This window comes from Taudactylus pleione, unplaced genomic scaffold (genome assembly GCF_031769625.1).
Source record: "Taudactylus pleione unplaced genomic scaffold, aTauple2 ptg000571l, whole genome shotgun sequence".
Taxonomy (NCBI): Eukaryota; Metazoa; Chordata; class Amphibia; order Anura; family Myobatrachidae; genus Taudactylus; species Taudactylus pleione.
In genome coordinates this window covers 974,774-987,894 of record NW_028284973.1, presented here as the reverse complement: position 1 = coordinate 987,894, position 13,121 = coordinate 974,774, and the positions used below count along the sequence as shown (strand labels likewise).

At 47.5% G+C, this 13,121-nt stretch overlaps 1 protein-coding gene across 2 annotated transcripts in view; it reads left to right on the top strand.

Annotated features, from left to right (window-relative positions):
* Positions 1 to 12,301, top strand: part of LOC148481623 (anterior gradient protein 3-like) — a 43,557-nt gene extending 31,256 nt beyond the window's left edge. For both annotated transcript variants that reach the window (XM_088453092.1, XM_088453093.1), the window contains 4 exons: positions 1,215 to 1,291; positions 2,968 to 3,031; positions 5,456 to 5,539; positions 11,934 to 12,301. In XM_088453092.1, coding sequence (XP_088309218.1) covers positions 1,215 to 1,291; positions 2,968 to 3,031; positions 5,456 to 5,539; positions 11,934 to 11,983 — 275 coding nt within the window. In that variant the 3' untranslated portion in view covers positions 11,984 to 12,301. The remainder of the gene's footprint in view (positions 1 to 1,214; positions 1,292 to 2,967; positions 3,032 to 5,455; positions 5,540 to 11,933) is intronic.
* The last annotated feature ends 820 nt before the right edge of the window (positions 12,302 to 13,121 follow it).

Sequence of the window (13,121 nt, the reverse complement as noted above, 5' to 3'; positions counted from 1 at the left end):
TCTATATCTATCCCTTTGTGTATCGTTGCCTTGATCCAGAACGGGAGCTGGCAGGGGTGGGCAAGCATACGGCGGGCACTGTAAGGGCATCTTCATGTGATTGTGACTCAAGTAAACGGAAATGCGTCCCCGTTTAGGAGGCGTATGTCTTGCGGGTGCTTTAGGTCTGGTGTAACGATATGCAGTAATAATGATGATGAGGACGACCAGCAGCGATTAGTCGTGTCTGATTGGCTACTTGTGTATTGTCCCCTCCAGCTAATAGTTATTTATTCATTAGCATCACAACTATGTTAACTTAAGTCACAGCTGTCTATGGGCCTCATTCAGACCCACTCGCAAGCGGCTGTCCGCTCGCAAGTGGGTCGATGGTGTGCACTGCGCATGCGCACGACGGAGGGATCTCCGTCGTGCGCATGCGCCAGACGCGACGAGCGAAGGACTTTCCTTCGCTCGTTGTGTCTGATCAAAGGGGGCGTGCCGTCGATGTTGATTGACAGCCGGGGGCGTGCCTGCCAGACGGAGGCGTTCCCAAGGGAACGCCTACCGTCAGAAGCCGGCCCCACTGACATCACTAGTGATTTCAGTGGGAGTGATTTTGGCTCTGATAGAGCCAAAATCACTCCAGGGCTTGTGGTCGAAAACCCCGACCACAGGCTTCTGGTCGCACTGGCGATGGTCGCGATGGTCAAGACCATCGCGACCATCATCCTGCACGCTCGTATGTGCTGTGGGTGGTGACCCACAGCTATACGAGCGTCCAGGAGGACGCTCCATTTTTATGGAGGACGGCCCTCATTCAGAGCGAGCGCTCTGCTCAGAGCGTACGGCTCTGAATGAGGGCCTATATACATTACTTAGCTTTAGATTACCATTTGTATTTGATTACAATTCATATGTATAGTATAGTATATATCTAGAGAGGATGTCAAAATGCGTACAGCATAATGTTGATGGGAGAGTGTCAATGCTACGTAAAGCATGTTACCCATGTTGGCGTGATCATTTTAAACAATAATAGTAAAGTATAATATTTAAAGTTATTATGCCAACACGGATAACATGTTTTAAATAACAGTACTAACGCGTCGGCATTCTCCCGTCAACATTTGTATTGTCAGCAGCATAAGTGTCGACAATTTAACTACATCCCCATTATGAGATACCAACTCTTTACATTCACGTAACATAACCCAGATCTCGTTTCCCATCAGCGCTGAAAACAGTTTTTGCAGAAAGTGAAGAAGTCCAAGAACTCGCCAAAGAAAGTTTTATAATGCTGAATCTCATGGTAGGTGACCGATCTATATTACTCTCTATATGTACTAATATTAGTGTGGTTGTTGTTTTCTCACATCTGTCTATTGTGCCTTTTGTTTGGATCTATGATAAACCTATTTATAAATATATTTATGTTGGCGTTACTTCATATCAAGCGTATGATAAGAACCGCTGTCCTGTAGGCTGAGTCGGGAGGTCTGTAGCAAACCTAACAATGATTCTGACAAAACGCTGTTTTTTCGGGAAGCTGGGAATTAGAATTAGGCAACATCATTTACATTTATTATAGTATTAGTGCGGGCAATTGTCCCCATGAGTGTGCCCAAAATCACTTTGGGGGTTAACCCATCACTCCAGGGATGCTGGCTGACCCCAGAGACTCTCCCCACAATTCCTGTGCCTCCTCAGTGATCGGAGCCGGGCACTGCACAATAAGTCACAGTGCAGCTCCCGGTCACTGAGGAGGCATCGGCATTTTGGAGGTGTTGTCCGTACCCTCCTAGAGACGCTACTGCGTAGAGGGTGTGCAGTTTGAGGTACGTCTCATTTTCTCAAAAGGCATTTCATTTCTGTTTTGAGGAGTGGAGAGATGTAGGGAAGAGAGAGAGATGTAGGGAGGAGAGAGAGATGTAGGGAGGAGAGAGAGATGTAGGGAGGAGCAGAGAGATGTAGGGAGGAGCGGAGAGATGTAGGGAGGAGCGGAGAGATGTAGGGAGGAGCGGAGAGATGTAGGGAGGAGTGGAGAGATGTAGGGAGGAGCGGAGAGAGCTTTGTAGATGAGAGAGAGGAGTTTGACATTTTGAGTGGTATAGGGAGCCAGTGAGATGACTGGCAGAGAGGGGCAGCAGAGGTAGAGTAATGAGAGAGGAAAATTAGACGGGCAGCAGTGTTGAGGGTAGACGGTAGAGGGTGAGGTAAAGGTTAGTAAGACCAGAGAGCAGCTGATTTCAGTAATCAAGGTGGGAAATGATGAGCGCATGAAGGAGACTTTTAGTAGCTTCCAGGGTGAGGAAGGTTAGGGGTGTTGCCTTCAAGCATCGATAGTTAACAATCTACGATGGTCAACTAGCGATGGACAATGGTTTTGCCAACCGTGGCAGACTAGGACTCAATGGTTTTTTTCCCCCATCGTCACGGAGCTTAGCCATGCCCCTGGTAGGTCGCTAAGCCCTGCCCTTTATTCAGATCGGCCTGCGGGCCACCATGTCCCCCTGCAGTGGTGGCCATCGTGGGGTGCAAAACATCAATAGTTCAACATAAATTGTTTAGTGCCTTCGACTGTAATCACTGATGGTGACCATTGATGGACAGCCCACTTATGGCCATCCCTAAGGGGAGAGAGAAGGGAAAAAAATATATATATATATATATATATAAATAATATATGAATATGCATGGCCACACATATCAAGCAGTCGATTGGTAAGTGTGTATAGTTTACTAAATAGGTCACTTGGTCGCGGATAGGTCCGTCGTTTAGGTGTGTACCCAGCAATAGAGAGAGAGAAGTACAATTGGAAGTAAATCTTATATATATGTTTTATATTTTGGAAATTTCCCACACAGACAGGGTATTGTATCTCTGCGTTACATAAAGTGTAAATTCCTGATAAATTGTGTCATCTCTTCTAATTGTATTACACAACAGCTGCACACAGGTCTTACACAATCTGCCTCTCCTTTCAGCATGAAACTACAGATAAAAACCTGGCACCTGATGGAAAATACGTTCCCCGTATAATGTTTGTCGGTAAGCAGAATACTTTTTATACAACACTGAGACAATAACTAATTTCTCCCAATGCAATGCCAAAACTCCATCCATTGTCTGTCTCTTCTCACCCAATAATAAACTTTACTTGCACTATATGGGATCTATGTACTCACAAGTTTAAACTTCCTTCCACCCCTTCCCCTCTTACTCCTCTTTGGGGCAACCCATTGTTTACTCCTGGTCTATATGATTCTCCCCCTGCAAAGTGTATTGCTAGAGGAATTAAACATGTGTCAGACGTGGTGGGAACTGGCATGTCCATTAGCCTAGGTGACTTACAGACTAAAGCTGCATATTATTATTATTATTATCATTTGTTTATATGGCGCCACAAGTGTTCCGCAGCGCCTTACATAGTACATAGACAAATAAGTAACCAGTGACTTACAATACAATACAGGACATGGATAATAAACATAACTATATTAGCGACCTTTACGCCCACATAAGCATACACACGGGACCTCATTCAGAGCCGCTCGCACAAAGCGAGCGCTTGCTCTCAATGAGGGCGGACGCTTTTGCGAGCGGCCAGGTGATGGTCGCGACTATCACGACCATCGGCCTTGCGATGAGACCCTTGTAGTAGGGTCTTGTTGCCGCAAGCCCCAGAGAGATTTCGGCTCAAACAGAGCCGAAATCTCTCCCACTGACATCACTCGTGATGTCAGTAGGGCCAGCCCCAGACGGAGGCGTTCACATGGGAACGCCTCCGTTTGGGCAGCCACTCCCCCGGCTCGCCCACCAAAGGGGGCGTGCTGTCACTCAACATCGACGCACGCCCCCTTTGGTACGAGACCCGGAGCGACGGATTGCCCGTCGCTATCCGGGTCTCGCGCATGCGCACGACGGAACCGGTTCCGTTGTGCGCATGTTCTCTGGGCCACCATCGACCCGATTGCGAGCGCTCAGCGCTTGCGACCGGGTCTGAATCAGGCCCAGTGCGCAGTGTCAGTTTTCAGTCCCAGATGTAAATGCTTTTACTTACCTCCAACTGAGACAATTTGTTACATCTTTACACTGTTTAATACATTCTCATACTATGACTTCATTGGAACGGTGTTGTTTAAATAAACCTCTCAAGACAGGCATGATTTCACCTATATACACCCTGCTATTGCATTCTAATGAACCCCCAATTCCAAAAAATGTATTACAATGGGAGGTTGATTTGGAGGTTTCTCCAGAAGAGGATTCTTGGTCCACAATCCGAGAAAGCGTCTCTAAGTCGTCTATCTCTACTCTAATTAAAGAAAATGCTTATAAGGTTTATTACCGTTGGTATATGGTCCCCGCCAGACTGAATAGGATGTTCCGTTCTACATCTCCACTTTGTTGGAGAGGTTGCGTAGAGACAGGAACCTTTGTTCATATCTGGTGGTCCTGCCCAAAAAATATAGTTTTTAGGGATGCGGTGGTGGCCCTAGCGAGTAAAGTGATCAACCAAATAATTACCAGAGATCCGTGGTCCTTTCTTCTGGGGCTCCCTATGGCATCATTAGATACATTATCAGATATAATAGTATCCCAGATTCTTAATGCAGCCAGATGCCTTATAGCTTATTATTGGAAACATCCTGATCCTCCTTCCCTACAAGCCGTTAGCAACATATGGGATATAGCCGCTATGGAAAAGATAACGTCTGATCTTCATAACAAATCATCCAAATTTGTAACCCTTGGTTTACTCTAAATCAACCCCCTCCCCCAGTAATGCTGCTTCTGGAAGTATTGTGGATCTTCTCGTTTAATTACTTAGAAACATAGAATTTGACGGCAGATAAGAACCACTTGACCCATCTAGTCTGCCCTTTAAACTTCTCTATCTCATAGACCTGACTTACTGTATGTCTACGTAGATGGTTCGAGCTCTGTAGTTTCTTTCTCTTTGTTATCCGACTTTTCTCTTTTGACACGAGGCAAAATCCCCCCCCACCCTTCCTTCCTTCCTTACCTCCTCCACCCTTGTATTTATTTTCTGATATTTAAATGTAATGTTAAATAATTGTGACTGACGGAAGAGTTCACCAAGCTTACAATGTACATTGATGCAATACAAAAAGCATCTTGAAGCTGTAACTAACTGAGAGTTTTTGTCAACTATTATTTGTCATTGGAGTCCCCGAATGGTTCCCTTACAGGGCTTTACCACATTCTGATGAGTTTGTTTTATTTATCTTCAATGTAACGTTCATCCATATTCCTGTATTTATTCTGATCTTTGAATGCTTATGTAATGCTAATTTGTAAATGCAAATAAAAAAATTTTAATATAAAAAAAAAGAAAATTGAGACAATAGAAAGTTCTCTGCCTGGTAACATTGTCCATCTCACATATACTCTCCCTTACCCCAGTACTGTACTCTAAGCATAAAATGCCACTTTATATCTTTTGCACAGATCCATCCCTCACAGTGAGAGCAGACATCTCAGGACCTTATTCTAATCGTCTTTATACTTATGAACCACAAGACATCCCAATTTGTAAGTAATACTGGTATCTGTAACTGGGTGATTTAGGGGAAGCTCCTAACTATCTAGGTGGGGATTTTCCACTTTTAGGACCCCCCTGTGACAATGCTGACCTTTCATGGGGCTTACCCATTTGTAGCTGTGGGGCTCTGTGCAGAAGCCCTGATTCAGAGGCACTCACTATTTGCGAGCGCTCGCTCTGAATCATGGCGGGCCGTTTTTCTTTTTTACCCCAGGCCTCCAGGCCGCTCGCTAAGCTGTGGGTGACCACCCACAGCTTTATCGGGCGGCCTGGCGATGGTTGCGATTATCACGACCATCGGGCTTGCGATGAGACCCTTGTGGTAGGGTCTCGTCCACCGCAAGCCCCAGTGAACTTCCTGCTCTAATAGAGCAGGAAGTTCACTACTGACATCACGTGTGATGTCAGTAGGGCCGCCCATAAATGGCAGGCGTTCCTTCGGGAACGCCTCCGTTTGTGCAGCCAACCCCCCCGACCCGCCTACAAAACGGGGCGAGCTGGTGATCAGCATCGACAGCCGCCCTGTCCTGTAGCGAGCCCCGGAGCGAGTGATTTCTCACTCGCTCCGGGGCTCGTGCGTGCGCACTGCCCGGCCATCGACCCGCTTGCGAGCGGAGTCCATTGATGTTGTGTAGACTAATGTGTGGTTTGGGGCAGAGATGTGCTCCAACTCCCGTGATTTGGTTTTGGGTCTGTATTAAAATTTCATGTTTTGGTTCTGGTTTTGCAAAACCACCCTCACGTGTTTTGGTTTTGGATCTGTATTTTTTTTTTTTTTTAATTTATAAAAACTGCTAAAATCACATAATTGGGCCTTGTTCCTACAGTATTATTAACCTCAATAACATTAATTTCCAATCATTTCCAGTCATTTTTGACCACCTCACAGCTCACAATATTGTTCACCAACATAGGCCAAAGGCTGGCTGGCTAAACTAAGCAACAGAGCAGCGGCACAAACACACGCCAGTTATCTCTGTTTGCATGCAAATGTTTTAAAAACTAGTAATGTATTAGCAATAACCAATCAAACTAATGGAGGGTACACACGGTCAGATTTTCTACATCGTTCATATCGTTGACATGTTTGACATGCATCGACGCATGCCGGCTCCTTCGTGCGCATGCGTGAGACCCGCTATGACCGACAGCGCTGGTCGTAGCGGGTCTCTTTCCAAAGGGGGCGAGCTGTCGATGTTGATTGACAGTGTGGGTGGGATACAGTGTGGGTTGTATACACTGATCCACATTGAAGGCAGTGTTGGCAGTGCCGGCGGTGTGTCTTCAGTGTGGGGGTGCTGGAGGTGTCCTCAGTGTGGGGTTGGCAATGGTGTCAGCAGTGTGAGGTGCCGGGTGTGGGGGTGCGGGCGGTGTCCTCAGTGCTAGGGTGTCGGCAGTGCGGGGGTCCTGACGGCATCCTCAGTGCAAGGGGTGACAGTGCGGGGGTGCTGGAGGTGTCCTGACTGCAGGGTGCCGGCATTTTCCTCAGTCTGGAGCTGCCGGCAGTGTCGGCAGTGCGTGGAGCCAGCGATGTCCTCAGTGCGGGAGTGTTGGCAGTGCCAGTGCAAAGTGTTGGCAGAGCTGGGGTGCCCAGGGTGTCCTCAGTGTGGGGTTGCCAATCGTGTCGGCAGCGCAAGGTGCCAGTGGTGTCGGCGGTTTGGGGTGTCAGCGGTGTCTCAGTGCTGTGGTGCTGATGGCATCCTCAGTGCAGGGGGCGCCAGTGCGGGGGTGCTGGCGGTGTCCTCAGTGCGGGGTGCCGGTGCTGTCCTCAGTGTGGAGGGGCCAACGGCATTGGCAGCAGGGGGTGTTGGCAGTGCGGGGTGCCAGCTGTGTCAGTAGCGGGGGGATACTGTGTGGGACACAGTGTGGGACATATACAGTGTGGGTTGGATACAGTGCAGGTCGGATACAGTGTGGGTTAGATACACCAATAGTGCACTTACTGTGACGGCAGTGTCCTCAGTGTGGGGGTGCTGGCAGTTTCCTCCATGCAGGGATGCCGCAGTGTATGGGTGTCGGCAGAGCGAGGGTGATGGCATTGTCCTCAGTCCGGAGCTGCCGGCAGAGCGGGGGTGCCAGCGGTGTCCTTAGTGTGGGGTTGCCATTGGTATCGGCAGTGCGAGGTGCCGTTGGTGTCGGCAGTGCTGGGTGCCGGTGGTGTCAGCAGTGCGGGGGTGCTGCCGGTGTCCTCAGTGCAGTGGGTGACAGTGCAGGGGTGCTGCCGGTGTCCTCAGTGAAGATTGCTGGCGGTGTCCTCAGTGCTGAGGTGTTGACATCGTTGGCAGCGGTTGGTTTCTGCAGCGCGGGGTGCTGTCGGTGTCGGTAACGGGGGGTTGCCGGCTGTGTCAGTAACGGGAGTTTGCTGGTGGTGTCAGTGTGAGGGGATGACCGGTATATTCCTTCCTTCTTTCCTGTGCCCATTGAAGTCTATGGGCAAGCGTTTATTGGCTGAGAGCCGTGACAGACGGCTCTCTCAGCCATTCAGCGGTAAACTCATTGAATTCAATGGGACTAAAAATTGGCGCCTGAGTCCGTATGGCTCCCGAAAATCGGGTAGCACTCTCAGACACCTGGAAAGGTGGACAAGTCTCCCAGGGGATGGGGCACAGGCGGCCGATGACACGATTCGCATTCAAAATTTCAGCATTGAATAGAGTGGAGGGGGGTACAATGACACAATTGAGTTGTCACACTCCCAGCAGTACCAACCTCTATGATTATAGTGCCTGATTCAGAATAGTACGCTGTGCCGATATTTACACAGTTGACTGATATTTTTATTACAGCGTATGCATCTAAATTGCACGGCGCATGCAACCCAATGCCTCTGCATGCACCCCAATGTCCGTCTTTGTATGCAGAGGCACTAACTTTATACGCAGATACTTGGATTTGCTAAGCCGCAGGTGAGCGCCTCAATACATCTCCCGTAGCTGTGACATTTGCATATTTTCGCATACCCTGCTTCGTAAAAGTCGCAGTTGCAAACACCCTCATAGTAATCATTATTCCCACTTTTGCAACTCGCAGTAGCAGTTCATCTACAAGACAATTGTGCCTAATATCAGAATATTAAAACCATAATATTAATTTACCCACATTATAGTCCTTTACACATTACTATTTATGTCCAAAAGTCAGAGGGGGTAGCATGGTTGCTTCCCTGTCGGCACCTGGGGTGCCTAGTGAAGCACTATGCTGCATGGCTAGAAGCTGGGTGCATCCATAGATCGCTCCTGACCCCCAGCTTTCTGCTCCCGGCCTCCTCTTCTGGTACATCATGGCATGAAGGGTGCTTCCCTTTTCAATCTCCTTGAAATCTTCTAACTCTAAGAAGTACAGCGTCACTATTTACACCACTTACTCCTTGTATCTAAACCAAACACCAAAATGATTGAATGTAAACTAAATATCATCTGACACAGATAAGTGATACACAAGCACAAGTCATTAGCCCTAACTAACCCATCAGAAAGTAGTACTTTGTAACAAAAACAGTCAGCGGTTATAAATATTGATTATACGCTGCAATTTATTCTTACAAATAAAAAAACACTTGCCGAAACCACATACTGATGGCGAAACGCGTTTGATGCTACTTTTCCACATCCTCTCACATACCTAACACTCAACTCCTCAACTTCACGATAAAACTGTGGACACCTTTAGGGTATTAAAGGTTTCCTTAAAACACTCAATGACTATAAAAATAATTATTGCTATTTCTAGGTGCATAAACATAGTACATTACACTAAAACTTCCATTCTGTGTATTACAACAACAAAGCTCATTTAGCTGTTTTTACCCCCATGTATCCACTCTGCAGGCACCGCCATTAACTGCATTTGCACTTGGTTGAACCCCACAGCCAGCATGTAGCGGAGATGGCTGGTAACGTGACTGGGCAAGAGATTAAAACTTCCTTATTTACTGTATATATGTACTGTATTTAGCAAATATACATACAATCTGTTGATGCATACACTACGCAGCCACATAGCTGCAGGAATAGTTAGGGCAGTCTTAAGCCTGGTACACACTATACGATTTCTCGGCTGACAAGCCCGATTCTGACGGATGGGAATGACATCGCCAAAATCATGTAATGTGTACCCACTATGTCAGCTGTTGCACGTTCCTGTTTGGACTGATGACTCCATGCAGCGGGATGCTGCAGGGGCCGACGTATCGCGGGGTCGGGCACCGGATCATCTAATGTCGGGCCGCCGGCGAGGGAGTCGCCCGTAATATTGCTGGGTACACATATCGTATAGTGTGTGCCCAGCTTTAGTCTGTGGCATCAGACAATGCTCTTCTCTGTTTGCTGTGACATGATACAGAACAGTTGTCGTATGCAAATATACAGTCCCCGTCCACGCATTTTAGCTCCGCAAATGACTTCCACAAGTCCTACCAACTGATTACCTCCTCCACTCCTGGAAAACTTCACCCATGCTGTGCCTCACCACTGGAACTCTCTCCCTCTCCCCATCACACTCTCCACCTCTTTTCAAAGATTCAATTGGGCTCTCAGAACCCACTTACAGTATTTATTAAGGCTTTCCAGCTCTCATCATGTCACACCGCTCAATGTTCCTCACTCGCTGTCTCTCCCCTCTGTGTGACTGTAAGCTCTCACGAGCAGGGCCCTCTTCCCTTCCTCACTAATACCATCATCTCAGCCCCACTGCCAAAAATGACATAAAATCTTTGGGTTCTGTCAGCGCTGCTTTTATGGGTATTATGACTGCATGTGCAGCAATGGTTATATAGATTATATACCATGCTCTGCATCTATTTTCTTTCCACTATCTCTGTTTATGTTCTTTGTACAGAGCTGCATTACACCTGGTGGTACCATATAAATTAAGGATAATAATATGTGAGGGATCAGGGGGACCCCGACTTAAAGACTGCATGTAAAGGATAGGTGTCACCCCAAAACACTAGGGGCTGGATGTATCATACATTAAATATTGCATGCAATACATCCCCCCCACACACACACACACACACGCGCTTTTCTAATGCATAATGGCATATAAAAACGCTGTATGCATGAATACTTGCGATTATAAATGCAAATCACAGCTCTTCTGATAACCGTTGTCTTCTAGTTCCCTCTCAGTGGAATTCTATGTAAAGACGCCCCGGGGCTTTTATAGGCAATGCTATCTATTAATGGTGTTGCCTATCGGGGTCAAGCTTTGGAATCTTTCCCTTTCCAGAGCTTAATACATATGAGTATTGTGGCAAGCCTCCAATAATGCCAGTTTTCTGAGTTTTGACCACATTTTACCCTTCTTACATCCAGCCCTAGAACCATACTTGCCTACCCTCCCGAAAATCAAGTGCCGCTCCAGGCCTCCCTTGAAGGCAGGCAATCCTCCCGGCAGCTGCTGACCCCTCCTGCCACCACCCGGCGATTACATGAGAATCCCCGGCAGCAGGGGGAGGACCTGTGACGCGATTCACGCCACATCGCATCATTTTCGCCCCGCACCCTGCTTCACAATGCCGGGATTATCGGCATTGTTTAGCGGGGGAGGGGCCAAAATGACGCGTGGCCACGCCCCCTGTTCTGCGCACAACCGCCGTCCACGCCCCCCGATTTTGACGCTCTGGCTGCCCCCTCCCGGAAGGGCCATCTCTGCCTAGAACTTGGTTATAAAACAAAACTTGTCCAAATTGTGAAGTTTGCCTGTTCTCCCCGTGTTTTCGTGTGGGTTTTCCCTGGGTGCTGTGGTTTTCTCCTAAACATTCATGGCCTGATCACAGGGGGACGCAGTTGCAGCCGCTGCTCCGTCTTTTTACACCGCCGTGACTGCATCTGTATCCAAATCCCGTGGAGTCTCTACTGAAACACCCACCAACTGCGGCGCTAGTCTGCCTCTGTGCATATTAAGACGCACTTTTAGAGGTTGCAGCAGCCCTCTGGAGGCGCAGAATATCTGCCTGAACATGGCCCCCTGTAATAGCGCAACTGCGCTTTAGACGCTGGCTGCCACACGCCCGCAACACGTTCGTATTTGGCTAGCCACCCCCCTGTTAACACCCTGAAACTCCCACCAAAACTGCCTATCTCTGCGTCCAAATTCGTGGCACGTGCAGAGTACGACTCGGACGCATACGCAGTGCCTCCAACATCGTCCAACTGCATCAATCAGCATTACTTGCAGTTAGCGTGTGCCTCTGAATCAGTTGGTTAATTCCCCTTAGGCAATAAGAACTCATGGATTTATTGTGCGTGTGTGCGTGCATGCGTGCGTGTCTGTGTATACAGCATGGAATTTAGAGTGTGGGGAAGGGAATGTTTGTGAATAACGACATATACTCTGCACAGTGGTGCCTAATATGATTGGTGAATGTATATTTTTATGCAGTGCTAGAAAACATGAAGAAAGCTTTGCATCTGGTTCAAACAGAGCTCTGATCTACAGCACTATCCAGATTGCAGCAAAGATGGGACCTGAAGACAGAGGGCTCCATCATCACCAGCCTTATATTTTATTTTATTTTTTAATATGACTTTTCACTCCAGTCCTTATAAAATGAATATCCAACATATAGCTAACCACCGGTGACTTTGTGGCAATATTTCCCAGGATTCCCTGCATTGGTGCCAGCGTTCCCTCTCTGCACTGTGCCCTCTGGAAATAAGTGGAAAAAAAACCTGAACAAATTAGGAAAAGTTCATTCAATCAATGTTATATTCTCATGCATTACTATAAAACAATCTTCTAGAAAATGACTATATGTTTTTGTGTACATTTATTCTCTGTATTTACTATGCTTTTATACACTAATGTATGTACACCGCTATTACCATCATGACATGCTTAGAAAAAAAAAGGTGATAAACATAGTCCAAAAAACATGACAGCAGTTATTTACAACGTGCAGAACATTCTGATGCACAGTTTAAAAGCAACTTTGGCTGCGCTGTACCCACGATTTGCAAAAGTGCGTCTTTATTTCCGCTACAGCACATAAGTTGTAAAGCAAGATGGCGGCATTGGCGGAGAAGCAGAGGGTCACACATTCCGAGGCGAGGAGCGAAGATTTTTCTGACCAAGATGTGGAATAGAGGCACTGATGCTCCTAGTCTTGCAGAGCCGCGTGGAGCATTGCAGAAATGAAACTTACCCATATGATAGAAAGGGATGGGGGGAGCATATTTATATGGGGGGGGACGATAGACCATTTACTTTCTGCAGAATGACTCGAATTTTACACCAGCTCAGAGCTGATAGTCTTTGGGCTTTATCCTATACTTTTAGAGCAGGGGTGGGGAACGTTTTTCTGCCGAGGGCCATTTTGATATATATAATATTATTTGCGGGCCTGGTGCAGGCCATGTCCCCTCTGTGTGATGTCACACAGGGGCAGGGCCACAATCGCCGGTGATTACTGCAATGCCCGTAGCATCCTGAGGATGCTCCGGGGAGCTGTAAGGGCAGCGGTGTGACCATTTGAAGCATCCTAAGGACACTTCAGGCGGCACTGCTGCATAGATTCTGGCTGCAGGGTAACATTCTAGGCACCCTGCTAGCCAGATGAGGCTAGCAGAA